The sequence below is a fragment of the Heloderma suspectum genome, chromosome 5 (assembly GCF_057233095.1).
Source record: "Heloderma suspectum isolate Gila_16-S chromosome 5, 16-S_ref, whole genome shotgun sequence".
In the NCBI taxonomy this organism is placed as follows: Eukaryota; Metazoa; Chordata; class Lepidosauria; order Squamata; family Helodermatidae; genus Heloderma; species Heloderma suspectum.
Genome location: NC_139462.1, coordinates 127,900,324 through 127,924,815, shown reverse-complemented (window position 1 = coordinate 127,924,815; position 24,492 = coordinate 127,900,324). Strand labels below are relative to the sequence as shown.

The 24,492-nt window shown below is 47.2% G+C and overlaps 1 protein-coding gene across 8 annotated transcripts in view; it reads right to left on the bottom strand.

The window, feature by feature from the left end:
* PLEKHH3 (pleckstrin homology, MyTH4 and FERM domain containing H3) overlaps positions 1-24,492 on the bottom strand; it is a 36,822-nt gene that overhangs the window by 3,135 nt on the left and 9,195 nt on the right. The window contains exons 2-12 of one of the 8 annotated variants that reach the window (XR_014792217.1): positions 16,998-17,056; positions 14,116-14,245; positions 13,114-13,308; positions 12,565-12,722; positions 11,660-11,768; positions 11,187-11,484; positions 10,545-10,752; positions 10,063-10,199; positions 9,440-9,560; positions 8,932-9,181; positions 1,572-1,730 (exon numbers count right to left, since the gene is read on the bottom strand). Coding sequence is in view for 4 of the 8 variants with exons in the window: in XM_084857355.1 (XP_084713481.1) it covers positions 8,948-9,181; positions 9,440-9,560; positions 10,063-10,199; positions 10,545-10,755; positions 11,187-11,484; positions 11,660-11,768; positions 12,565-12,722; positions 13,114-13,308; positions 14,116-14,201; positions 16,998-17,056 (1,608 nt within the window). In the remaining 4 variants the exon portion in view is untranslated. Of the gene's footprint in view, positions 1-1,571; positions 1,731-8,931; positions 9,182-9,439; positions 9,561-10,062; positions 10,200-10,544; positions 10,756-11,186; positions 11,485-11,659; positions 11,769-12,564; positions 12,723-13,113; positions 13,309-14,115; positions 14,246-16,997; positions 17,057-24,492 lie in introns of all 8 variants that reach the window. The other 7 variants (XR_014792216.1, XR_014792215.1, XR_014792218.1 and 4 more) reach the window with 7 other exon arrangements.

The following is a 24,492-nucleotide window of genomic DNA, read 5'->3' as shown; positions in this document are numbered from 1 at the left end:
TCCCTGTCTGATTCAGGTGATCGCAAGGCGGACACGGCCTTGAAGCAACTCCATGAGGCAACAGCGCTGGCTATCCATGCTGCTACTGCGAACTCTATAATTGCAAAGGCATCAGTTATGTGGGCATGGTCCTTAATTCTTGAGGTGCCATCCCACTCAAAGCACCCTAGAGAAGGATTCCATAAACTGGCCAGGGCAGCTGAGTTCTTGGCAGATTATTCGGTACATGGCCTCCAATATTTGGCCATGGCTGCAGGGGTGGCGGCGTGCTGAACCCTCTGATTATGTCAGTGGCAAGCAGACTTACAATCTAAGCCTAACCTCTCTCTCAAACCTTTTAAACAAGGAAAACTTCTTGGAGAATCTATATCCCTTACTAATTGAGACAAAGGAACCGAAGAAAGCTTTACCATCTGTGACAAAGAAGGATGCTGCTAAGCAAGGGAACAAAGCTCTGCAGTCCTTTTGTAACTGCTCTTTCACTGCACCATATCAGTACCAGCGACAGTAAAAGGCCCTCTGGTCAGGCCATCAGTTTAACAAGCCCACAGCACAATGGGGCAGCCGTGGAAGTAAGCAACACCACAAACCATCTACCATCTGACGTCAGACATAGTCCTACAAGGGGCAGACTACATCTTCCTGCAAGCCTGGCTGTTTTCATGAGCACAGTTATGTGCTGGAATTCAAATCTCAACCACTAGAGTAGTTCCCAATTTCTCCATACTCCCACAATTCAGTAAAACATCAAAGGGTTGTCACTGTGATTCAACATATCATCGACATCAGTGCCGTAGAACCCATGCCTTCTTCCGAAAGGTCCTCAGACATTTTCTCAATATTTTTCATTGTGCCAAAGAAGAGAAACAAAGACTGGAGAGCAATTTTAGACCTGAAGTTCCTCAACCAAGTTTTGACAGTGAAAATATTCAAAATGGAAACACTCAGGACTATCATGGAAGCAGTGTAACCTGAGGACTTCCTAATGTCCATCGACCTGACAAGAGGCGTATCCACATGTGCCAATCAGGCCAGCCCACAGGCACTATGTTTCCAGTACGGCACAAACCAGTATTGGTACCAGGCTCTTCCTTTTGGATTTTCCTCCGCTCCCCGGATGTTCACAAAAATCATAGAGGCCCTTGTGGCACACCTCAGGGTCCAGGGAATTCACGTTTACCTTTATTTAGATGATCTACTCATCAGACCGCCAACTCACCAGTGGGCGAAGGAGGACCTAAGGAAAACCCTGACGTGTCCGTCAGACCATCGTTTTATAGTGTACATGTCCAAGCATCACCTATCACCAACACAGCATCTGTAAGCCTTAGATGTGATTTTGGACACCCTACAGAAGAAAATTTTTCTATTGGGAATAGATGACAAACATTTTGGACACTGAAGCCTCCATGAGACTGTCAAGCAGCTGCACCCTCATGAGCCTGGCATGCCTTCAGGGTTTGATGATCGCAGCCATCAATTCAGTGCTCTGGGAGGTTCCACTCCAGGAGACTACAATGGTTTCTCCTCAAATTTCAGGACCAAACGTTGAGAAAGCATATAAGGCTCACCCTACCACCAGAAGTTGCCAGCTCCCTCTCTTTGTGGTCACACTGGAAGAACTTGTCTCAAGGCGATCATCTAGAGGAACCATGCTGGATCCAAGTGATGCCAGATGCCAGCCTGAGGGGTTCGGGAGCACACTGTCTCACACAGTTCGCACAGGGCTCCTGGTCACAGGGAGAGAAAGCGCAACCCGTCAAGTGGCTGGAGTTGAGGGCCATATGGCTTGCTCTCCTAGCTTTTTCAGGATTATCGAGACACTTGTCCTAATATGCATAGACAGCATGACTGCAAAAGCCCACATGCCACACGGCGATGGGACAAGATCCAGCAACTTACAGGAGGCTGTACAACTTCTCTCCTGGGCGGAAAAGAATTTGGCCTCAATCACAGCAGAGTACATACAGGAAACACTCAGCATACAAGCAGATTAGCTAAGCACATAGAAAGTGGATTAGGGCAAGCGGGCCCTACTGTTGTGGATTCTAAGCCCGCCCACGAAGAAGTAAGGCAACCGAGACTCACTGTGCAATCTACAAACTCCTTTATTGCCTTAATAGTACTTCTTCACACCTAAAGCGACTATAGAGTCTGGGAGCTGTTTTCAGGGCTTAATTAGCTAAATAGTGCTTTGATTAAGGAAGGTACTGAAAGCAAGGCAGTTGTCCTTTGGCTATGGACGGGCTTTCCACCGTGCTCAGCTGGCTTTTTCTGAGCTCCTGCCTTCATGGAGGATCCTCCTGACCCAACTTCTGACAGGCAGCCGATCTGATGTAACGCCTCCCACCTCCTCCTCTCAATTCTGTCTGCTTAACACACTGGCAAGCTCTGGCATCTGTCAATCCCAAAGTTCCCTCCCTCTCTGACAGACTTTGGGTTCCCACAGAGAGGAGGGAAGAGTTTCTGAGCTTGGCCCTCCTCTTTGATAAGCCCCTGGGAAGGTTCTTTGCTGGCTCTTGGGGAGTCCTGGGGAATTTCCTCCCCACACTTGGTCTCTGCTGGGCTTCTTCTAACTCCATCTCCGAACCTGAATCAGAGTCTGAAACCAAAACACAGGGCTTGGGCTCAATCCTGACACTTACATCCCCAGGTATTTTGGCTCCTAACCCAACGCTGGGGTGTCCCAAACATAGACCTATTTGCCACAAAAGAAAACACACAGGTTAAATGATTTCTGTCCCTATCAGGTTCTTCAGGCTGTCATGACGGACATCCTCCATTCACTTTGGCCAACGGGTCTCCTATATGCTTTCCCACTGTTCCCCTTGATCACGAGAATGCTACACAAGATCAGGCTTCTGGGAGCAGAGGTGTTAATGACTGCTCTGCAGTGGCCCAGGATGTCCTGGTTCTCAGACTTGGTGAGCCTCAGTCTGTCCCCTCCCTGGAGACTGCCAGCATGACCAGATCTAATCTTCCAGGGGCTGATCCTCCATCCAGATGTCAAGTGGTTACAACTCTATGCATGGAACTTGAGAGGGAGCAACTCCTAAAAGATGGCCTGTCACACAAGGAAATGCATCACGAAGGTAATCAACATCTAAGATATATGAGCTGACATGGAAGGTGTTCCGTTGGCGGTGCAAGTGACACAGCCGGATTCTGGAGAGAGTCTCAGTTGCAGAGGTCCTCAATTTCCTTCAGGAGGGTTTGGAGAAAGGTCTGGCACCAGCCATGCTCAAGAGACAAGCAACAGCATTGGGCACGGTGATCCACCTAGGTGCCCAACAATCTCCTCCCCTGCAAGTCAAATGCTTCCTGCGGGAAGCAACCCTAATTTCTCCACCAGTGGATCACCATTTCCCCTCCTGGGATCTGACAAAGGTCCTCAAGGCACTGACACCTTTTGAACCATTCTGCAAGATCCCTCTGCATGTTCTCACCTGGAAGTACTCTTCCTAGTTGTGTTCAACTCAGCCAGGCAGGTAGGCACATTGTCTATACACAAGGATCTTTGTTCTTTCCCACAGGATGGGGTAGTTTCAAGACCTGACCTGGGATTCATGCCAAAGGTGAACTCCACTTTTCATTGCATTCAGGAAATTGTCTTGCCTGATTTCTGCCCAAACCCTTCTCATCCGAAGGAAAAGATTTGGCACAAGTTAGACATGTGCAGAGCTCTGAGGATTTACTTGAAGTTCACACCGTGGAGTCATGATGTAGAGGCACTTTTTGTCTCTTACAAGTCAGGAACCCAGGGAAAAGTCGCACGTTCCACCCTAAGCAGATGGGTAAGGGAATACATAGCACTGGCATTCTCTTCACACTATTGGGAGTCTCCAGTAGGTATTGCAGCACACTCGGTCAGAAGTGCAGCATCCACAGCTGTCCTACAAACCAATACACTGCTGGAAGACATTTGTAAAGCAGCTACCTGGTCTTTACCTTCCACATTCATACGCCACTATAAAATTAACACGTTTGCTTCTGCCGAGGCATCCTTTGGATGTTGAGTCCTACAACAGGTCTTATAATCTTGACCCATCCTACCTGGGATATGGCTTTAGTATATCCCTTTCCTCCCTGCTCCACTCCTGTGCTGACCGAGAATGGAAAGTTGGACTTACCATGAAGTGGTGTTCTGGTCAGCCAGGTGTGGAACAGGGACTCCCTTCCTGTGTCACACACATAAATAGAGGGGAGCTTTTCTTGTTACGGGTGGTGGGGGGTTGTGCTACTTTGCAGTTGAGCAGAACACCCCCACTTAGCAATTCTGCTCAATTCCCTCTCTTATTCAATCTACGTTACAATGGTTAATTTAGTTCTAGCAGTTACTTTGAAGTAATCAAGGCTGAATCAGCCTTGGTTGCCCTGATGGATGACCTTTATTAAGAGAGGGACAGGGGGAGTGCAACCCTGTTAATTTTGCTCAATCTCTCATGGGCTTTTGATACCATTGACCATAATATCCTGGATTGACTCCGTGGGATGGGTTTCAGAGGCGCTGTGTTACAGTGGTAACGTTCCTACCTACGGGACTGATTTAGAGAGTAACATTAGGTGACTATTCCTCGGCCCCTTGGCAATTGACTTACAGGGTTCTACAGGGTACCATCTTGTCCCCAATGTTATTTAACATCTATATAAAGTCGCTGGGAGCAGTCATTAGGGGATTTGGAGCCAAGTGCCATCAGTATGCTGCTGACACACAGTTCTGTCTCCCAGTGACATTTGAATCAGGAGAGGCTGTGCAGGTACTGGACCACTGCCTGAACTCAGTAATGGGCAGGATGAGGGCCAATAAACTGAAACTGAATCCTGGCAAGACGGAAGCTCTCTGGGTGATTGGTTCCCAAGTCTGGGAGATAGGCTCGCTGCCTGTTCTGGATGGGGTTGCACTCCCTCTGAAACATCAGGTCTGTAGGTTGGGGGTACTCCTAGATCCATCACTGTTGCTGGAAGCCCAAGTGTCCACAGTGGCTCAGAGTGCCTTTTACCAGCTTTGGCTGGTTTGCCAACCAAGGTATCTCCTGTGGAGAGATAGCTTGGCCATGGTGGTACAGGCGCTAGTAACCTCAAGACTAGATTACTGCAATGCACTCTATGTGGGGTTGCCCTTAAGGCTGCTCCCAAAGCTGGAGCTACTGCAGAATGCAGCAGCTTGGCTCTTGTCAGGAACTGCCCCTTTCCAGCATGTAACTCCTTTGCTGAGGGAACTCCACTGGTTGCCTATTCACTACCGGCCCAGGTTTAAGGTTTTAGTACTTGTGTACAAAGCCCTAAAGAACTTGGGACCAGGATACCTGAGAGAGCACCTTCTCCCTTACCAACCTGCCTGGTCATTGAGGTCGTTGGAGAGCTTGCTCCTGGTGGACTTATGGTCCAATTGGAGTTCACCAGGAGAAGAGCCTTCAGCACTGCAGCCTTCTTTGGAATTCCCTGCCCCTGGAGGACTGGCAGGCACCAATACTGCACTGATTCCAGCGCTTCCTGAAAACAGCACAATTAAGGAGTCACTCCTTAAATGACCAGTTACGGTGTTTATTGTCATTGTGTTTAATGTGGTGTTTCAGTCTTTTTATGCTTTTACTGTTTTATCTTTTGTGTTCGCCCCTCTGAAATCTGTCCTAGATATGGAGCGGTATATAAACATTGTAAATAAATAAGTGTTACAATGTTTAAGTTCTTCTGCTTTGTGCAGCAAGTCCTGCGAATGAGAGGTGGTTCCTCATAGAATAGTAGAATAGAATGGTAGGGTTGGAAGGGGCCTATAAGACCACCGAGTCAAACCCCCTGCTCAATGCAGGAATCCAAGTCAAAGCATCCCTGACAGATGGCTGTCCAGCTTCATCTTGAATGCCTCCAGTATGGGAGAGCCCACCACCTCCCTAGGTCATTGGTTCAATTGTCATATTGCTCTAACAGGCAGGAGGCTTTTCCTGATGTTCAGCCGGAATCTGGCTTCCTGTAACTTGAGCCCATTATTCCATGTCCTGCACTCTGGGATGATGGAGAAGAGATCCTGGCCTTCCTCTCTGTGACAACCTTTCAAGTACTTCAACAGCCCTATCATATCTCCCCTCAGTCTTCTCAAGGCTAAACAGGCCCAGTTCTTTCAGTCTCTCCTCATAAGGCTTTGTTTCCAGTCCCCTGATCATTTTTGTTGCCCTCGTCTGAACCCTCCCCAGCTTGTCTGCATCCTTCTTAAAGTGCGGTGCCCAGAACTGGACACAGTACTCCAGATGAGGCCTAACCACTGCTGAGTAGAGGGAAACTAGTACTTCCCAGGGTTTGGAAGCTATACTTCTACTAATGCAGCCCGAAACAGCATTTGCCTTTTTTGCAACCACATCACCTTGTTGGCCAATATTCAGCTTGTGATCGACAACAATTCCAAGGTCCTTCTCGTTTGTAGTATTTTTGAGCCAAGTATTCCCCATCTTGTAACTGTGCTTTTGGTTTCTTTTTCCTAGGTGCAGAACTTGGCATTTATCCCTATTAAATGTCATTCTGTTGTTTTCTGCCCAGCACACGAGCCTATCAAGATCACTTTGAATTTTTTTTCTATCTTCCAAAGTATTAGCTATCCCGCCCAATTTTGTGTCATCTGCAAATCTGATCAGCATTCCCTGCACCTCCTCCTCCAAGTCATTAATAAAAATGTTGAAGAGCACTGGACCCAGGACTGAGCCCTGCGGTACCCCACGCGTTACCCCTCCCCAGTTTGAGAAGATCCCATTGATCAGCACTCTTTGAGTCTGATCTTGTAGCCAACTGTGGATCCACCTGATCATTGTTTCATGTAGCCCACTTTGAGCTAGTTTGCTCATCAGGAGATCATGGGGCACTTTGTCAAAAGCTTTGCTGAAGTCGAGGTATATTATGTCCACAGTGTTCCCCCAGTCCACAAGGGAGGTTACTTGATCAAAAAATGAGATCAGATTCATCTGGCAGGATTTTTTCTTGCCGAATCCATGTTGGCTTCGAGTAATCACTGCTTTGTTTTCAAGGTGCTTACAGATGGATTGCTTTATCATCTGCTTCAGAATTTTCCCAAGGATTGATGTCAGACTGACTGGTCTGTAGTTCCCAGGTTCCTCCTTTTTGAAGAGAGGGACATTAGCCCCCCTCCAATCCTCTGGCACTTCACCTGTCCTCCATGATTTCTCAAAGAGAATAGACAGCGGTTCTGAGAATTCTTCTGCCAGTTCCTTTATTACTCTAGGATGCAGTTCATCTGGCACTGGAAATCTGAACTCATTCAAAGTAATTTGGTGTTCCTTGACCATATGCCTATTGATCTGAAGCTGCAATCCTGCCCCTTCAGCCTGTACTTCGCCTTTGCCAGGGGGCTCACAGACCCTCTTTTGGGAAAAGACTGAGCCAAGGTAGGAATTGAGCACTTCTGCCTTTTCCTTGTCATCTGTTATCATTTTGCCATCCTTATTTAATAGCTGAACCCCCATTTCTTTCCTCTGTCTTTTACTATGCATGTATCTGAAGAAAGCCTTTTTGTTGCTTTTAGCATCCCTTCCTAACCTCAGCTTGTTCTCAGCTTTAGCCTTCCTAATGCCATCCCTGCAATTCTGTGCTACCTGCCTGTACTCGTCCTTTGTAGCCTGGCCTTCCTTCCACTTCCTATGTGTGTGCTTTTTTTTTTTTTTAGGTCATCCCTAAGCTTTTTGTGAAGCCACATTGGATTCTTCTGTTGTCTTCCGCCTTTTCTTCTTGTTGGAATTGTTTGTAATTGTGTCTTGAGAATTTCCTTTTTTAAAAACTCCCACCCATCTTGGACTCCTTTTCTCATTAGAGTCACTTGCCATGGAACCTTACTTATCATTGTTCTGAGTGTATTAAAATCGGCTTTCTTAAAATCCAGGGTAAACATTTGGCTATACTTGGCTTTTGCTTCCTTTAGAACCAGGAACTCAAGAATAACATCATCACTTTCCCCCCAGAGTTCCCGTAACTGCTACTTGATCCACTAAGTCATCTCTGTTGGTTAGGATCAAGTCAAGGATAGCCGATCCTCTAGTTCCTTCCTCCACTTTCTGTAGGAGGAAGTTATCCGCAACACAAGTCAGGAATCTCTTGGAGGGGCCATATTTTCCAGAATTTGTCTCCCAACAAATATTGGAAGTCCCCCATTACTACTACATCATGCTTCCTTGAAACCTTGGCAATTTGATTTTCAAAAGTTTCATCCCCGTCTTCTCCTTGATTGGGTGGCCGGTAGTAGACTCCGACTACCATGTTCCTTTTATTCTTTGCTGCATTTATTTTAACCCAGATGCTCTCGATGGGGCTACCAAGCTCATCCTCCGCTTCCTGTGGGACACAACTTTGATGTGATTGCCTTCTACAGAAGCGGAAGTTAACCCTTTCCTCCCTGACCAGAAAAACCGTTTCTCAGTAAGTCCAAGTTTCCATTTTTAGCCATTAAGACTAATGGCTCAAATTAGCCACCCCCAGTTTAAAGCTAGACTGCATGGGGGCTGAGGATAAGCCACGCTGGCTGGTAGACCCTGTTCTAAGGGAGAGGAACAGTGTGTGTGTACAGTATTATTCTGCCAGCAAAACCCATCCACCACAGGAAACAAGGCCATGTCACACACTCTCCATTGCACATGCCTCAAGACTACACACACACCTTTTCCAAAATGGGGAAAACACCCTTTCCTGATCCCAGCAAGTCACAACTGAGATACTTGAACAATCTTCATTGTAAATATATCTAACTGTATTGATATCAGCTCTCTTTCTCCTTCACAACTCTTGTCCAGTTTACATCCACAGTAACATGCTGATCGTACTTTGCTCACCACCACCGCATATGCTCCTCACCATTGATCTCATGTGTGAACCACCTATCTCTTGCCATTTCAAAGTTATGCTTACATGTATAGAAATTCAGTTGGGAAAACTCACCTGCTGAGCCTCTAGATCAAAGAGAGCAGAGCCAAAGGCCAACCACATGCCCACCAGGTTGAGGTAGGCTGCCACAGCCTCTAGTTGTCCCATCCCCTGTAATTGCTTCTGTTTGTTGTTGATAGCATCCATCACAGAGATGGCCTCCTCCTAGAGATGGCTGCGCAGATGTTCCTTCCGCTCCACCTGTTGCTTGGCCAGTGAGCAGCCATTGCACAGTCCAGCAGACAATGCTCCAGCGAGAAATGCCCTGGTGGCAGGGGAGATCTTGGAGTTAGAGGGTGGTAAAGGTAGAGGACTATGGAAGGAATGCAGTAGGCTAAAAGGGAAGAGCTGGTCGGAGCAAGGGAAGGGCATGTGGGTAGAGAAGTCACCATTCAGGCTCTGCACTGCAGCCAAGGGCTGAAGTGTCTCTTTAGAGGCAAGCACACAGTTATGGAAGACCAGCTCATGGGCCTGTAGGGAAAGGGGCAGAGAAGTGTGTTATGCTCTCAAGACTGACCCTTACTTGTTTAAACAGCAGTGCAAACTCCTGGCTGTTGCAAGGGACACGGTCCATGTTCAGACACCCATAATGCCTGAACCAGAGACTTCCAGGGAGCTTCCAGTGTGACTCATCTCCAGCTAAGCTAGGACAGATTGACAAGCAAGCAAAGACAGTCCATCAGGGCAGGGGCTCACAAACAATCCTCCCCTGATCAAATGTTAGGCAGTGAGAGGGATTGTAACCTGAATAGTCCTACCCTTCCTCTACTTCTCCATGGTAAAGCTCAACATCCCACTTCCTACTACCCCAAACAAAGTTGTATACAGCCTTTTCTTGTTTACATTCTGCAGTTATCTCAAAATTGTGTCCTGAATGAAGCAAATGTGTATTTATATGCTTATTTTGCATAGTTCTGCTTCTGCAAGCCATAGAGAGGCCCCTACCACTGCAACCACATACTCATTCCTCCTCCAGCAGCCAACATTTCTCAAAGCATAGCTCCCATATTTGCAAGCTCATCTCTGCAGCCATAGTGCTAGGGTCTTGCTTTCTTTTGAAGTTCAGGTTTCTTAACTCTTGGACCCCCCCTCCTCTGTTCAGATGTGACTGAGAGACGAGATCAATTGTGTACTTGGGACATTTACTTCTCAAATCTGGTGAGGACATCTGCCACCGGCACATCCTCTGGAAGGGGGCACTCATGCTGCCAGCAATCCTCATAGAGGACAAACGAGTTGGGGCTGCAGGCCAGGCCCAGGCACAACGTCAGCTCCCGGGCCACCTGGGATGAGACAAAAGGAGGTGACAGGAGGCCCGGCCATGTCCAGCAGGAGGGCACTAAGTGCTGCAAAGGGGACACAGACAGGGTCAAGTACACTGAAGAAAGACAGATGGGTTGGGGAGGGGATGAAGGTGAATTTCTGAAAGCCTGGCCCTCCTGGTGGCAACAGAGACAACATCTTCTATCACTTGCTTCCTCTCCAGGTAGGGAAGGGAGCAATAGCACCAAGATCTGTGAGGTGAGCTGCAACCCTGTTTTGGTAACCTGGAAGCTACCCAGAAAGGGATTTGCCACAAATTGAAGTCCTGTTTCCCCCCACTAGTTAAGCTCCAAGCCTCTGCTCACCTCCTGGATTGTGGTATGGGAGGTGATGGCCACATGGCAGGTGGCAGTGCCAGGGCAATGCATGGTGCACACCGCTTCCTGACATCCCATCAGTCCTGCAATCTCATCCAATGAGGGCACACACTCCCGCCTCTTGGTCTTATGTAGGGCCTCTGTGATAAAGTGTCCATATTGGGCCATCTCTGAGGCTGGGAAACGATTCGCTGTCCTGCTGGGGTCAGGGAAGGGCTGGCATTAGATAACTGAATACCTGAAGTCAAACCTCATTAATGCGAATGCTGCTCAGTACTCTACTCCACCCACAAAGCGACAACTACTAAAGATCCTACTAATGTGTCAGACCACAAGCAGGGCATGCTGGAAATATCCATCCCCTGTGGTTAAACCCAGCCTCTGGTAATTGGAAGCATCCAGTCTCTGAACACAGAGATTGGGGAACACCTGTCCTAATCCCCTTATTAATAAGAGTTGTTGTAGAAGCAGAAAGGGAAGATTTTGTAGACAGAACCCTCCCGCATCTAATCTCCTTCAGACTGGCAGGGAAGCTTTGGCCAGCTGATCACTGATCTTTCAACCTTATGGCAGTCAACAAAGCATTAGACCACCAGCACACACATTCCTTTCCCTTTGCCCCCGACTCACCGCTGCAGGTGCAGCTGCAGGTAGCACAGTACAGGCAAGGAAGGCATGAATGTGCAGCTCATGCAAGTGAGCAGCTGCCAGTAGCGCAGGTCTGCAGGTGCGCCTGGTATCGGTGGCTGTGTTGTCTGCTTCACCAGTTGGCAGTAAATCTCATCCACTAGGGGTGGGAGGTCATGGCAAGTTTGCAGCACCCCCTGCATGAGGAGTGCTGGCTCTCGCACCCCTTCCAGCTGTTGCAGTGAGTGGAACAGCTTGACAGCTTCGTCACGGAGCCCTGCATAGCCTTGGCCACCAGGAGCTGCAGAACAAGGCCAGGGATGGGGAGAGAGAAATGAGCCATTAACCAAGGCTCCATGTACCTAAATCCACCCAGCTGCTTGTTCCCATTCACAGCCACATAGACCAAGCACATATGGCAACAAAGATGGAAGCCAACAAGTTTACTGATCACTCGCCAGGAAACAGCCACTCACCTGCATAAGAGAAGGGTAGCAGTGGTGCGTAGATAGGACCAGCCGTGTAACACAGGATGGGATTATTGTGATAAATTTGATCCAGGATTTCTGGACTGTTGCGGTTCTCCTGGGATGGGGTGGGGGGGTGGAAGATAGGAAATGAGAGGCATTTCATTCAACCCCCAAGGGGGTGCTCAACATGGGAAGGAAGCTTGAGATCACCCTCCCTGAGCAGGGGATGGCATCAGCCATGTGCATTCAGGGTTCCTAGAACTATTGTGCCAATGTATGGAATTGCTATGGTATCCAAGTTGTCACCCTCCTAGAATAACCACTCTAAGAAGTCTCTACAATGGGAATGCTTGCTGCCATCATGGAGGCACTTCCCTTGCAGGTGCTGCTGCCGGCGGCTGATCAAGTGCATATGCCTCTCAGGCAGCTGGCTAAGCCGCCCCCAACATCCGCCTGTAGTTTGCACTGCAAGCCTTCAGGGCAGGTCTCCACAACGTACAGAAGCACGATGGTGGTAATAAGTTAGAGATAAATAGAAAGAACAGGCCTAGATCTCCACCCATGCCCCCAAAGACTTAAATATCAGTAATTTTAATTAATGTAGGCTGTACCTCTGACCGAAACCAACACACACACAGAGGTCAGATTGTGACATTATAAAAATACTTTAAAACAAACATTTAGACACACTTAAAACAATTCTAAGAATTAAATTCCAAAAGATAGAATCAAAGCCCGCAATACAACCATAAAGGATTACAACCCCAACCCCAGTAAGAAATGCTGTATGTAAAGGTCTCTTCCTTTTTCAGGAATTAAACCACTGTGTGTACATTCCCAAGGACTCCCACGCTAGCTCTATTAGCATGTTCTTGTGCTCATCCCATCCATTCCCTTCCTGCATCCCTCACCTCAATGTCACACATGAGGAGCTGTGTGGGGGTCTGCACAGGGGCCTTGCTGATAATGACCTTCTGCAGAGCACAAACCCAATGCACAGCCTCGTTTAAGTGCTCCGTGTAGAGCCGGTAGCAGTGCTTCCTGCCGAAAACGGCAACTGCCCAATATCCTGCAGAAATGGGAGAAGAGAGTACAAACACAAGAGATCATGCTGGGAGAACCAACACACAACTGACACGCACATACAAACAGGAAATGCACAGGCCTTAAGATTTCCCTCCAACCCAACCTCACACTCATATACAACAGGTATACTAGTAGCTGATAATGCCCTGGCAGGAAAATCCAGGAATTCAAGCTCCCTGCTGAGCATGTGCACACTCACATACAAACACATATTACAAAAGACACAGAAAGGGAGAGAGGAAGAGAAGAGGCCTTGGATTCCCCACTATTGCCACTCACAGACCAGTGATGCTAAATGTTCAGAATACCCAAGCAGGTGAATCTAGGAGTCTGGGCTCCTACTACTCAACCAGGCACAAACACATACTCTTTACCTGTCTCCTTGTAGGTCTGCTTGTCAGGCCACAGCACAGAGCAGAGGCTGGTGAGGACCAGGGACCCAAGGCGCCGGGCGCTCACCTCACACCCACTGTAGTAGTCAAGGGAATCCTCTGTCAGCACAAACCAGTACTTGCGGGGCTGCAGCCATGGGGTCTTTATCCCTCCCCGCACCTCTCTCTGCAGCCAGCCTGTAAGATGGATAGGAAGATGGTGTGATGGGACCTGGATTTAAATTGACCAGCCCCAGGACCCTTTGGTCTCCTTCTACATCCATATACACCAGAACAGGGGTCCCCAACCTTCTTGGATTGGTGGGCACATTTGGAGTTTTGTGAGTGTTGCAGGTGTTCTCACAAAATGGCTGCCATGGGGGAAGGGCACTTGCCCATTCATAAAATGGCTACCATGGTAGGCATGGTCAGTCACAAAACATTCATTTCCCAGAAGGAAAACTGGTAAGATTAAATGAAAAATAACTTGTCCAAGTACTGGGCAGAGGTGGGGTCTGAGCTCCAAAACACAAAACCACTCTTTTGAACCTAAATAAAGATGACACTGGAGGGCAGCACCTCACTTTGCAGCATGCTGCCCACCATATTAAAGACTTTTTTAAAGAAGTAAAAAACGCAGGTTTCTGCATTGTGAGCTACCTTCCAGAAGGTGCATGGAGGCTATGTCCTGATTACAACCTGAAGTAGAGGGGGTAACCAGCTGGACCATGAAAGATAACACCTAGTGGTTTCAAGTACTCTTGGATACTGTGCCAGCTGGGACTAGGGCAGCGTGCTGAAGTCCTAGTGAAAGGCACCACCCCAGAATACATTTCCCTTCATTCTTTCCTCTTAAGACACAAGTTACCACTCCTCCATGATATTGCAGAATCCACCCTTAAAAGGTTGGGCGGCATATGGGGTCCTACCACCATTCCCAGAATAAAGGTAGGAATAAAAAGAGTCCTGGTTCTAACTTGTGGGTTATGCTGCACAAGATCCCACCTTTCACAATAGCATCAGGTTCATCTTGCACTCTTCCACGCTTCTCTGGGATAAGATGGTGTGTTTCTTCAGCCACTGGCAAAGACCTGGGGGCAGCAAACAGGCAATGGGATGGAGGCATCAATCTGAGCTGTGAATAGAGCATAAGTGGAAAGGAAACAAGACTATTTTCCCCCACCCCAAAATTCTAGACCAGCTTTCCACATCCCAGTACCCTCCAGGTGTGTTGGACTACAACTCCCGTCACTCTTAGCCAATATGGTAATTGGTCATGCTGGCTGGGGTGATGCGAATTGTAGTCCAACACGTTTAGAGAACATCAGGTTGGGGAAGGCTCTTTTAGACCCAGATATCATTCAGCTCTGGCTCATAATGTTCTTTTTCCAACCTCCTCTAGAGCAGCAGTCTTCAATGTTTTCAGAGCCAGGACTACTTTATCCCCACAGTCAAGATACCCAAGCAAGTGAAACTGTTTCCCCCCCCCACGTGAGAGCCATGTTTAATTTTTTAAAACAAATGTTCTTCCTTCTGCTCCTCTCTTTCCACTCACTTTCTCCTTATATTTCTGTCTTACCCACACTTACTTGTTTACCTTAAAAAAAAAATGGCAAGGGGTGGGGGGAAGAAAGACCAAATAAAATGGTTGGGCCCTTGGTGTGATCTGCTCTAGAGGACTGGTTTTCATCTGGTGAGTTGGGACTCCCTACTAGACTGCAGCCTGACCTAAAGTGGATCGTAACAGCAGCACTACCAAAGTACAAACATACAGTACCCCCCCCAAAAAAAGGTAAGTAGAAGAAGTGGGGTTTTCAGATACATGAAGGTGGCATGAAGGTGGGCCCAAAGTTTGCTACTGCTCTAGAGTTTCCAAGTTTCCCTCTCAGAGAACTCCAGCCTCTACCATTTCCATTCCAGCACCCGTCTCCCTTTCTTCGTGTAGGAAAGAGAGGGATACAGCCCCCCCCCCCGCCTTTCTCTCTAGAGTTATGGGAAAGTGGGCTGCGAGACCTTGCACTGTTAACCTCAGACTAAAAATAAGCTGTTTATATAGAAGGCCTGCCAAAAATTTGGGAAATGAAGAAGCTTAGTAGAGGAGAGGATGCTGGCTCTCTTGCCTAAGGGAAAAGTGTGTGTGTTGTCTTTGTGTATGTGAGCGACAGGGTGGGGGGAGCTGGGAGGGGGAAAGAGTAAAAAGAAGAACAGGAACATGAGAGGTAGAGATGGCTCCCCCCCCCGCATTCCATGACTCTCTAGCACATCTCAGAGAATCCAACATAGATTCTTACTTTCAAGGTTATTTCGAAGGCAGATGGAAGACAGGCAACCTCCAGCAAAACAAGAGAGATGCTGGAAGTCAAAACCACCTAAAAGCTACACCCTTTGCCCTGAAAGCACATCCCACATACATGGGGGCTGGGTATAGTGATAAACGAAAGCACTTCTGCATATTCTCAGAGGCACTCTCTACTTGTTTAATACTTCATTTGTCTGACTATTGAGAATGGGTTCTGGGCCTCAAGTACAAATTAAGTGGCACTTTCAGGCCCTCCTGATGTCATCTGTTCTAACTCCTCCCTGTTCCCAACTAGGGTCTTCTATCCCCACTAGGCCTCACTCCTCCACAAGCTGACAACAGTTATGGTCAACCCCTCCCCCCAACTGCCTGAGGATGAATCCCAGGGCCTTCAGTCTCAAGAGAGACTTATTTTTGTTTGCTTGTTACAGTTATATATATCCTGCCTTTTCCTGCAAGAAGCCCAAGGTGGCGTACATGATCCTCCTCCTCTGCATTTTATCCTCACAACAATAACAACCCTGCTATTTCCCTCTGCCTTTTCCCAGGCCCCATCTGGCAACAGATGAGATGCAAGAGTCACTTCCTCCAGAGTCACTTCCTCCACAGCTAAACCTAGGTCCAGCTGGGAAACATCAGCTTGGAAGCAGGGCACGAGGTGTGTGGGTCACCAGACAGTATTCTTCCCAAAAAATCTTCTCCTCTCCCGCAGCTGCTTTCTAGCTGAGAAAGAACTGAAACCTTCAGAAATGAAGAGAACAGATGTATCTGGAAGGCATTAATTTGGACTAGGTTTGAGCCCCAGGAACTATGCCTAATATCGGCTTAACCCTAGATTCTGAAGTATAAAGAGCAGAGTGCCTCCAAACATGTGCAGAGTATCATCCCCATTTATATCTGAATTTTGGGGAGACACTTTCAGGTAAGAGGGTGTGTCTCCTAGGTAGGCTTAGGTCTCAGTACCTCTTTGGAAAAACAAAAAACCAAGCAATTGGATCTCTTTCCCCCCTCCTCATCCCCGTGTTTGCAATCCATGTCAGTAGGAATGCCCAATCATTGTTTATTAGAGAGACAAGACTGAGAACCATGACTAATTTTAATGTGCAAAAGTCCAACAACCATGTAGTGTAACATTCCCATAGCAATTAGTTACTGTCACCAGCCACTACAGATCTAGGATTAGAACACAGGACTTTCAAATGAGGAGGCATGTCTTTGAAGGAGGCTAATGTCACAGTGATGTTTAAGATGTATTTACTAGAACCTTCTCAGTCTTTTTCTTCCAAGTTTAAGAAACTGTCAACTTGAGGCTTGAAGGTGGGGCCCCATGCCAGCCTTAAAGGAGAAATCGAGAAGATGGCAACTAACAGGATGGGCTTACAGTTTCTGGGCCTCTAGTGTGAGAGAGTCTGGAGGGGTCAGTCAAATTAGCTGCAGGTTCCCACACGTTACTGTGGTGGCAGTGAGGGAAGCCAGAATTCTCACTGTGCGTAACATGTAACACCTCCCCCCAAACATGCACACGCTTCCCCACTGGGATGCCAGCTCTTCTCCATCCACCTCCATGCCATAACCCTTCATTGCTCACCTTTCAGAATCACTGCTAGCACGACTGGGCTGAGTGAGGTTCACTTGCAAGGCAGATCCCTGGAAGGGGTGGGGGTGGGGGAGAGAAAGGGGAACACCGTCAGGACTCAAAACTGCACATAGCAGATGTGACAGCCAAATATAAGGGGAATTAGGGTAGGATACTGCTGGAAGGGTTTAGAGATTGGGGATGTCAAGAGATGCGGTAACACCCCCTCCCCCAGCCCCACAACACTGTTGTTTACTTATTCAGGTGTAGGAGGCTGGAAGAGAGAACGGGAATGCATGACACTGGTGCAGGCAGGCCGCCCCCCCATCCCATTTCCCAACCACACAAGGAAATGAATTATTAATCTGCAGCTTTCCCAGGCTGCCTCGTCTGCTCTGCTGCCCCTCCCAGGCCACAGTCTGGTTAGCCACCCCCCTCCGCAAACTGCAGCAGCTGAACGGGTTCCTGTATCCTCAGCCGACCTTGGTGTTGGGCTCAGCACATTGCTGAGTAAGATGCAGGCAAACAAAGTCCTATTGTAGCCAAGGCTTCCTTCCTCTACAGGGGGGTGGGGGAGAATGCCAGGAGAGCAGACAGGTTCCAGTACATGGCAAGGGAAACCCTGGCCTCATGCACGTATTCAAGAGAACTCCCCAACCTTGGCAAAAATCACAAGGAAATCTGCTGTACACTTAAGGGGAACTGGTAGACAGAAAACCCAGTCCAACTTAGGCTCAGCTCTGAACCATTCCCGCAAAGATCCATTGGACATTCCTAGGGAAAGGGAAGAGGCACAAGAGACTAAATAGAAAACCAACCTGAGTGAGGGGTAACAGGGAGCTACTGCAACAGGTACAGAGTAATAGGGTACCAACTGTCCCAAAGCATTAGAACAGCTGTTATAACTCAAGTCAAGCTGGCACAGATGGTCAAAATCCTGCAGGGGTAGGGAAAGTGGCAACAGCCATCAACAGAGCATGGAAGGATTATTCCAGAGATGAAGCAGAGTTGTAAGTGGGGAAAAAATCTCGAGTAAGATGGTTGCAAAAGCTGGAATCCCTCGCCTTGTAATTCAATTATTCATCAATTACAGATGAAACTGGATCAAAAACACTGGTTTAAAGCAGGGATGGGGAACGTGTGGCCCTCCACATGTTGTTGGGCTGCAACCCCCGTCATCCCTCACCATTGGCTATGTAGGCTAGGGGAGATGGAAGTTGCAGTCCACCAACATGTGGAGGGCCACACGTTCCCTACCCCTGATTCAAAGAGAAGAGTTCAGGCTCTTACAAATTTGTGCATGAGGGCCAGCCCTCTCATGAGGCAGAATGAATCCCTCACCTCAGGTGGTAGAGCAGAAGAAGCAACAAATTGCCCTTCTACACCGCCCCCCCCAGCCCGCCACCACCTCCCGCAGGTGCTCCAGAGGGCCCCGCTGGCTGCTCTCCCACCAGGGTATTTGCTGCAGCGACAGATGGCTGGTGAGAATCTCCGGAGTACCCCCCCTCACTCTGTTCCACTCTAAGTGGCTGCTCTCAGCCTCCCACCCCCTGGCTCACGCTGAGAATCCTCTCAGCGTGAGCCAGGCAGGGTCTCTGGAGAGTCATGTTGGTTGAGGAAGTGGCCGCTGGGGCTCTTCAGAGAGCCAGTCAGGCTGAAATGCCTGTCCCTGAGGTGATCTCTGAGACCCCTCCATGCCTGAAGCTCAGAAGAATATGGAGCCAGGACCACCTAGTGGCATACTGAGTGACTCCATATGCCAGGGGATGGGTAATATGTGGCCCTCTAGATGTTTTGGCCTACATCCACTGGCTATGCTGGCTAGGGCTGATGGGAGTTGTTGCTTTCCAGATGTTTTAGCCTACAACTTGCCCACCCTGCCTTATACGTTCATTTCAATGAAAGAGAATGGCATATGTTAGTAGTGGTGGGTTGTATATACCACTGGGGGGTGGGGGTGGAACAAAAAGTTGATAGACTGAGGATATAAAGAAGCATGCGAGACTGGGAGCAGGCAGGCATTGGGCCAAAGGTATGTATCATAATGAGGCGAAACACAAACAAGAAAAAGGAGAGGCAAGTCTTGACTAAACATGCATAGGACTGGGCTTTGCAACAGGCTGGCTCTATTTAAAATAAATTATTTAGAATTGATTAGTAGAGCACAGCAGGTTCTAATAATGTTTGAAAAAGTAAAACATTGCTGGGTTTACTTTTGGTTATTAACTACACACAATTTTTCAGCTTAAGATGAGCTTTGGAATAGGGTGGTTGTCAAAACTAAGAGTTCAGAATTTACAACATATCTTATTAAAGTTTGATAAGCTACTGTCCCTGTATTCAGTGTTGCCCCAACCCGCAGTGGGACTGAAAGACCAAGGAAAAATGTATGTGCACGTGTAAGTTGTAAGCAAAGACAATATGCAAATGTGTGGAATATGTGTAAGTTAAAGTCTTAACTTACAACATCCATGTTTTTGGAAGCATGAGCAAGTTTGTATGATACTCAAGTACTCTTGACATGGGACAGGGCCTTTTCTGTAGCAGCACCTAATGTGTGCAACTCCCTCAAGGGGATAAGATTTGCTCCCTCTTTGTTTGCCTTCAAGTGAGCAGTGAAGATGTTTTTATTTGGCTTAGCTTTCCATGACTGTTGGTATGAGCTGATTGTTCTTCTCATTTCTATGTCTCTGCTGCTTTGTTTCCAAGCGTTTAAGTTCTTTGGTTTAGAAGTGTTTTAAATTCTATATTGTATACCACTCTTGAGAGTCCTTGACTGAAGGGCAGTATAGGAATAGTTTAGTAAAACAGAATTTCTCTTTTAGAATTCTCTTGGTTTTTTGAAAAGGGAATTCCCAGACTTAGGTGTGTGTGTGTGGGGGGAATGGGGACACAATTTATTTGCGGTTCAATATTAGCTACCATTTATACTGTGCATTATGGTGTTGAAATCTCTCTCTCACTCACTCTCTCTCTCTCACACACACACAGCAGCACTGCTTTCTTTCTCAGCCTCACACTCAAACACAAGCAGCAGTATTCATAGAATCATAGAATAGTAGGGTTGGAAGGGGCCTACAAGGCCATCGAGTCCAACCCCCTGCCCAATGCAGGAATCCAAGTCAGAGCATCCCTGACAGATGGCTGTCCAGCCTCGCCTTGAACACTTCCAGTGTGGGAGAGCCCACCACCTCCCCAGGTAATTGGTTCCATTGTCGTATTGCTCTAACAGGAAGTTTTTCCTGATGTTCAGCCGGAATCTGGCTTCCTGCAACTTGAGCCCATTATTCCGTGTCCTGCACTCTGGGATGATCAAGAAGAGATCCTGGCCTTCTTCTCTGTGACAAACTTTCAAGTACTTGAAGAGCGCTATCATATCTTCCCTCAGTCTTCTCTTCTCAAGGCTAAACATTGAGAACATTTCCCCCTCCTCTGAGAAAACTACCCCCTTCTACTGCTGAGTGGCTTCCATTGCTACAGCTTGCAAGGCAGCCATTTTACTTTTGGGAAGCAGGGCAGGCTCCTTTAAAAAAAGAAGCTTCAGTCAGACACGTGTTGTGTAACTTACCCTGACTTCATTTCCCCTAATTAAAATGAGAAATCTGAAACCTCATATCTTTAGGAAAACACAAGGGATTTTCACCAAACCAGTGAAAAGGAGAACCATACAACATACAGTTGCAATCAAAATTATTCAACCCCCATTGCAAATCAGATTTATTGTCAAAATTTACAGACTTTCAGCTGTTTGCAATGAACAAATCAAACAAACGCCATTGAAATAGCTCAACACAACGAATGCTTCAAGTGGTTTCCCCAAATTCAACTGAAAATGCAACTTATAATGACTTCTCCAGTCTCAAAAGTATTCAACCCCTTCATGGCAAGTATCTTTAGTAATTAGTAGAGCACCCTTTTGCTGTTATGACCTTCTGCAAACAAGATGCATAGCCAGACACCAGCTTCTGGCGGCGTTTCTGAGGAGTCTTAGCCCATTCCTCATGAGCAGTGGCCTCCAGTTCAGTAATATTCTTGGGTTTGCGTGCTGCAACCACCTTCTTCAAATCCCACCAGAGATTTTCTATGGGGCTCAAGTCAGGTGACTGTGATGGCCACTGTAGAATCTTCCAGGACTTCTTCTGTAACCAAGTCTTGGTGGAGTTTGAGGCATGCTTGGGATCACTGTCCTGTTGGAAGGTCCACTGACGCCCAAGCTTCAGCTTCCTCACAGAAGGCATGACGTTTTCTCCTAGGATTTCTTGATACGTCAATGAATCCATCTTGCCTTCCACACGTTGCAGGTTTCCAGTGCCAGAGGATGCAAAGCGGCCCCAGAGCATCATCGAGCCACCACCATGCTTAACTGTAGGCAGAGTGTTCTTTTCAGCGTATGCTTCATTCTTCTTCCTCCAGACATACTGCTGATCCATCGGGCCGAAAAGTTCCTGTTTCATCGCTCCACAGAACAGAATCCCAAAACTTCTGTGGCTTATTTATATGATTTTGAGCATATTGGAGCCGACATTTCTTGTGCTTTTGGGTCAGTAGTAGTGTACATCCTGGAGTTCTGGCATGGTAACCTTCTGCGTTTAGTACGCGTCTTACTGTGCTCACTGAAACTTCAGTGCCTGTTGCCACCAAATCTTGCTGCAGGTCTTTTGCAGTCACTCAAGGGTTTTTCTCAGCCTGCCTTCTCAGAAATCTGGTTGCGGCCATTGATAGCTTCCTTTTTCTGCCCCATCCAGGTAGTGTAACCACTGTTCCTTTAGTGCTGAACTTGCGAACTATGCTTCCTACGGTGTCTCTAGGAACATTCAGTGCCTTCGCTATCTTTTTGTATCCTGTTCCTTGTTTGTGAAGGGCGATGATCTCTTCTCTTAACTTTCTGGACCATTCTTTTGACATAGCCATATTTCTAACATGCAGTCACACGTGACACTCAACAAACCCCTAGCCAGTTCAGGTATTTCATGTGCTCCAGCTCAAGCACACCTGGTGCAACTAATGAAGCCCTTGATTTGTTGCATCAGGTGTGCTTGAGACAACACCTGTTTTGCATATTTGTGCTGTTAGGGATTCTATTCAGGGGGATGAATACTTTTGAGACTGGAGAAGTCATTATAAGTTGCATTTTCAGTTGAACTTGCGGAAACCACTTGAAGCATTCGCTGTGTTGAGCTATTTCAATTGCTTTTGTTTGATCTGTTCATTGCAAACAGCTGAATGTCTGTAAATTTTGACAATAAACCTGATTTGCAGTGGGAGCTTGAATAATTTTGATTGCAGCTGTACTTGATTTCTTGACATAATCAAAACCACTAAAAAGAGAAAATGAAGAAATGGTCTCGGGGTGGGGGAATATGGTGGCAAGTGTGATCTTCACATCCCAATACAAACATTTTAAACAGCTATAATTCAGCCATTCTTTATTGTTCTTCCCGACATTCAGCCAGATAATACTCCTCAGCAAGTAAATGTATACCAAATTACATACCACTACAACAAGTAGTCTTGATAACATGGATACAAGTCTAATATGTAAGGCCATTTCAACATTTAAAAGCAGAGTATAAATGTGCTCTGGCGCTAGGGATGTACGGACTGTGTAAAATCCACTCCATGTGTTTTGTGGATTGTCAGGTGCCTTTCGTTCCGTCATCCTACCACAGATGGATGCAAATATTTTCTGTTCATCATGCGGAAAAATATGGAAATAATTATGTAAGTGTTTACGTAAGTATCTACATAATTTACCCCAGTATGTAACGTTTAGTGTATTGTCCCCTATTCCATTCCACGTTTCCTCAGCAGAAACTTATGTATTTACAGATTTATATGTGTAAATTTTGGGAAAGTAAAAAAATCACCCAAAAGTCCACGGACTCCGCAGGGCCTCAGGAGGTCACTCTGCAGCGGATTCCGCAGGTCGGATTCTAAGAAATCCAAGCTCATTTTAATCAGTCTCGAATTTCTCCAGCATCCCTATCTGGCGCTGTTGCTCATTACATATTTGTCAGCACTGTATCTGCCAGAGAGCAACATGTAGGCACATATGGAAGAGGAAGGAGGCTTGCAACAACATCTAGGCAGGCAGAGCTCTAGCAGCAGGGGCCTTGCATGACAGCCATCTCACCCAGTACCAAAGTTGTGAAGGTAGACAGAGCCAGCCTGTTTTTCTCCAGGCCACTTCTCCACCTCCTGTTCTACATAGGTGTCGGCCCTGTGATTGTGGCGGAAAGGGGAACACCCAGCAGGACATCATGGTAAAGCACCTACCAAACAACTGGGATCCCCGCTATCAACTATCCTCATGAGCCAAAGAGGTGGGGTTTGGGAGTGCCAGCTTCAGTGGTGGCCAGGGTCTTACAAAAGGAGCATTGGCAAAGCTTGCAGCACCAATGGGGGCCCTGCTTGTCCCGTGCATGGCTGACAGTAAGTGTCTGCCTAGGCATGGGTAGAAAAGCAACGCTACAGTTCTGTACTAGAAAGCAGCAGAGACCACGGATTCTATTGTGGGGAATCACAAGTTGGAGCAGGGAGAACTCCAAGCCTACAATGTTTTGTCATGGCCCAGTTCATGGCCTGTCACCACCCAAACGGGGCAGGGCGCTTCCAGATCTTTGCCTGACGCTCAGTTGCATGATGAGTCCAGCAGAACTTGAGATTACTCCCCTGGATTCCTCCTCAGGTGGCTCTTCCACTTCCTGATAGAATAAGGTCCCCAGAGTCAGCCACGTCTGCAGGGGTGGGTTATAGACCAAACCAGATGGTTTGGCCTGCAACTCACCGTTGGCTATGCTGGTTAGGGCTGATGGGAGTTGTAAGCCAAACCATCTGGAGGGCCACAAGTTGCCCTCCCTTGAACTACTGGTTCAGAGCCCTTGCAGAAGACCCTACGGAGCTTCTTCTGAAGAGAACCCTGGGCAGGAAGCTGAGGATTTCACAAAAGCACTCACCAGGGTTACAAGTGGCCCTCCCTGCTCAGGCAATTATCCTTTCCTTCCTCTCCAACTGGAGTGTTGATAATAACTAGGTTCAGGCAGGTTTTTAAAAGTTTTGCTGTTGTTTGTACAGGTTAGTTAAAATTCACCAGGTAAGGAAGCTGAGCAAGCTCCTCTGCAGGCGAATACTTGTTCACCTACCTTATCTATACTAATCAAGAGAAACAAGCAAGGATTCCAGATGAAAAATACAGGTGGTGGAACGGAGGGTGGAGTTAGTTTTTCTCTTTTCTTCTGCAAACCCTTGCAGTCACTAAGAAAAACAGCTTTAGTCCTCATATTTCAAACTGTTAGCAGGCTGAAATGTGAAGGTCCCAAAAATTCTATCTATCTATCTATCTATCTATCTATCTATCTAATAAAAGGAGTGAGGAAACTAATCAAGTAGAGGTTTGATACTTCTTTTCTTTAATGGGACTAATTAGTTCTGCAACTTGCCAAATTATGGATTTTCCCTTTGCATTAAGAGCTTGTGATAGCATGATTGCATCATATCACTTTGTCAT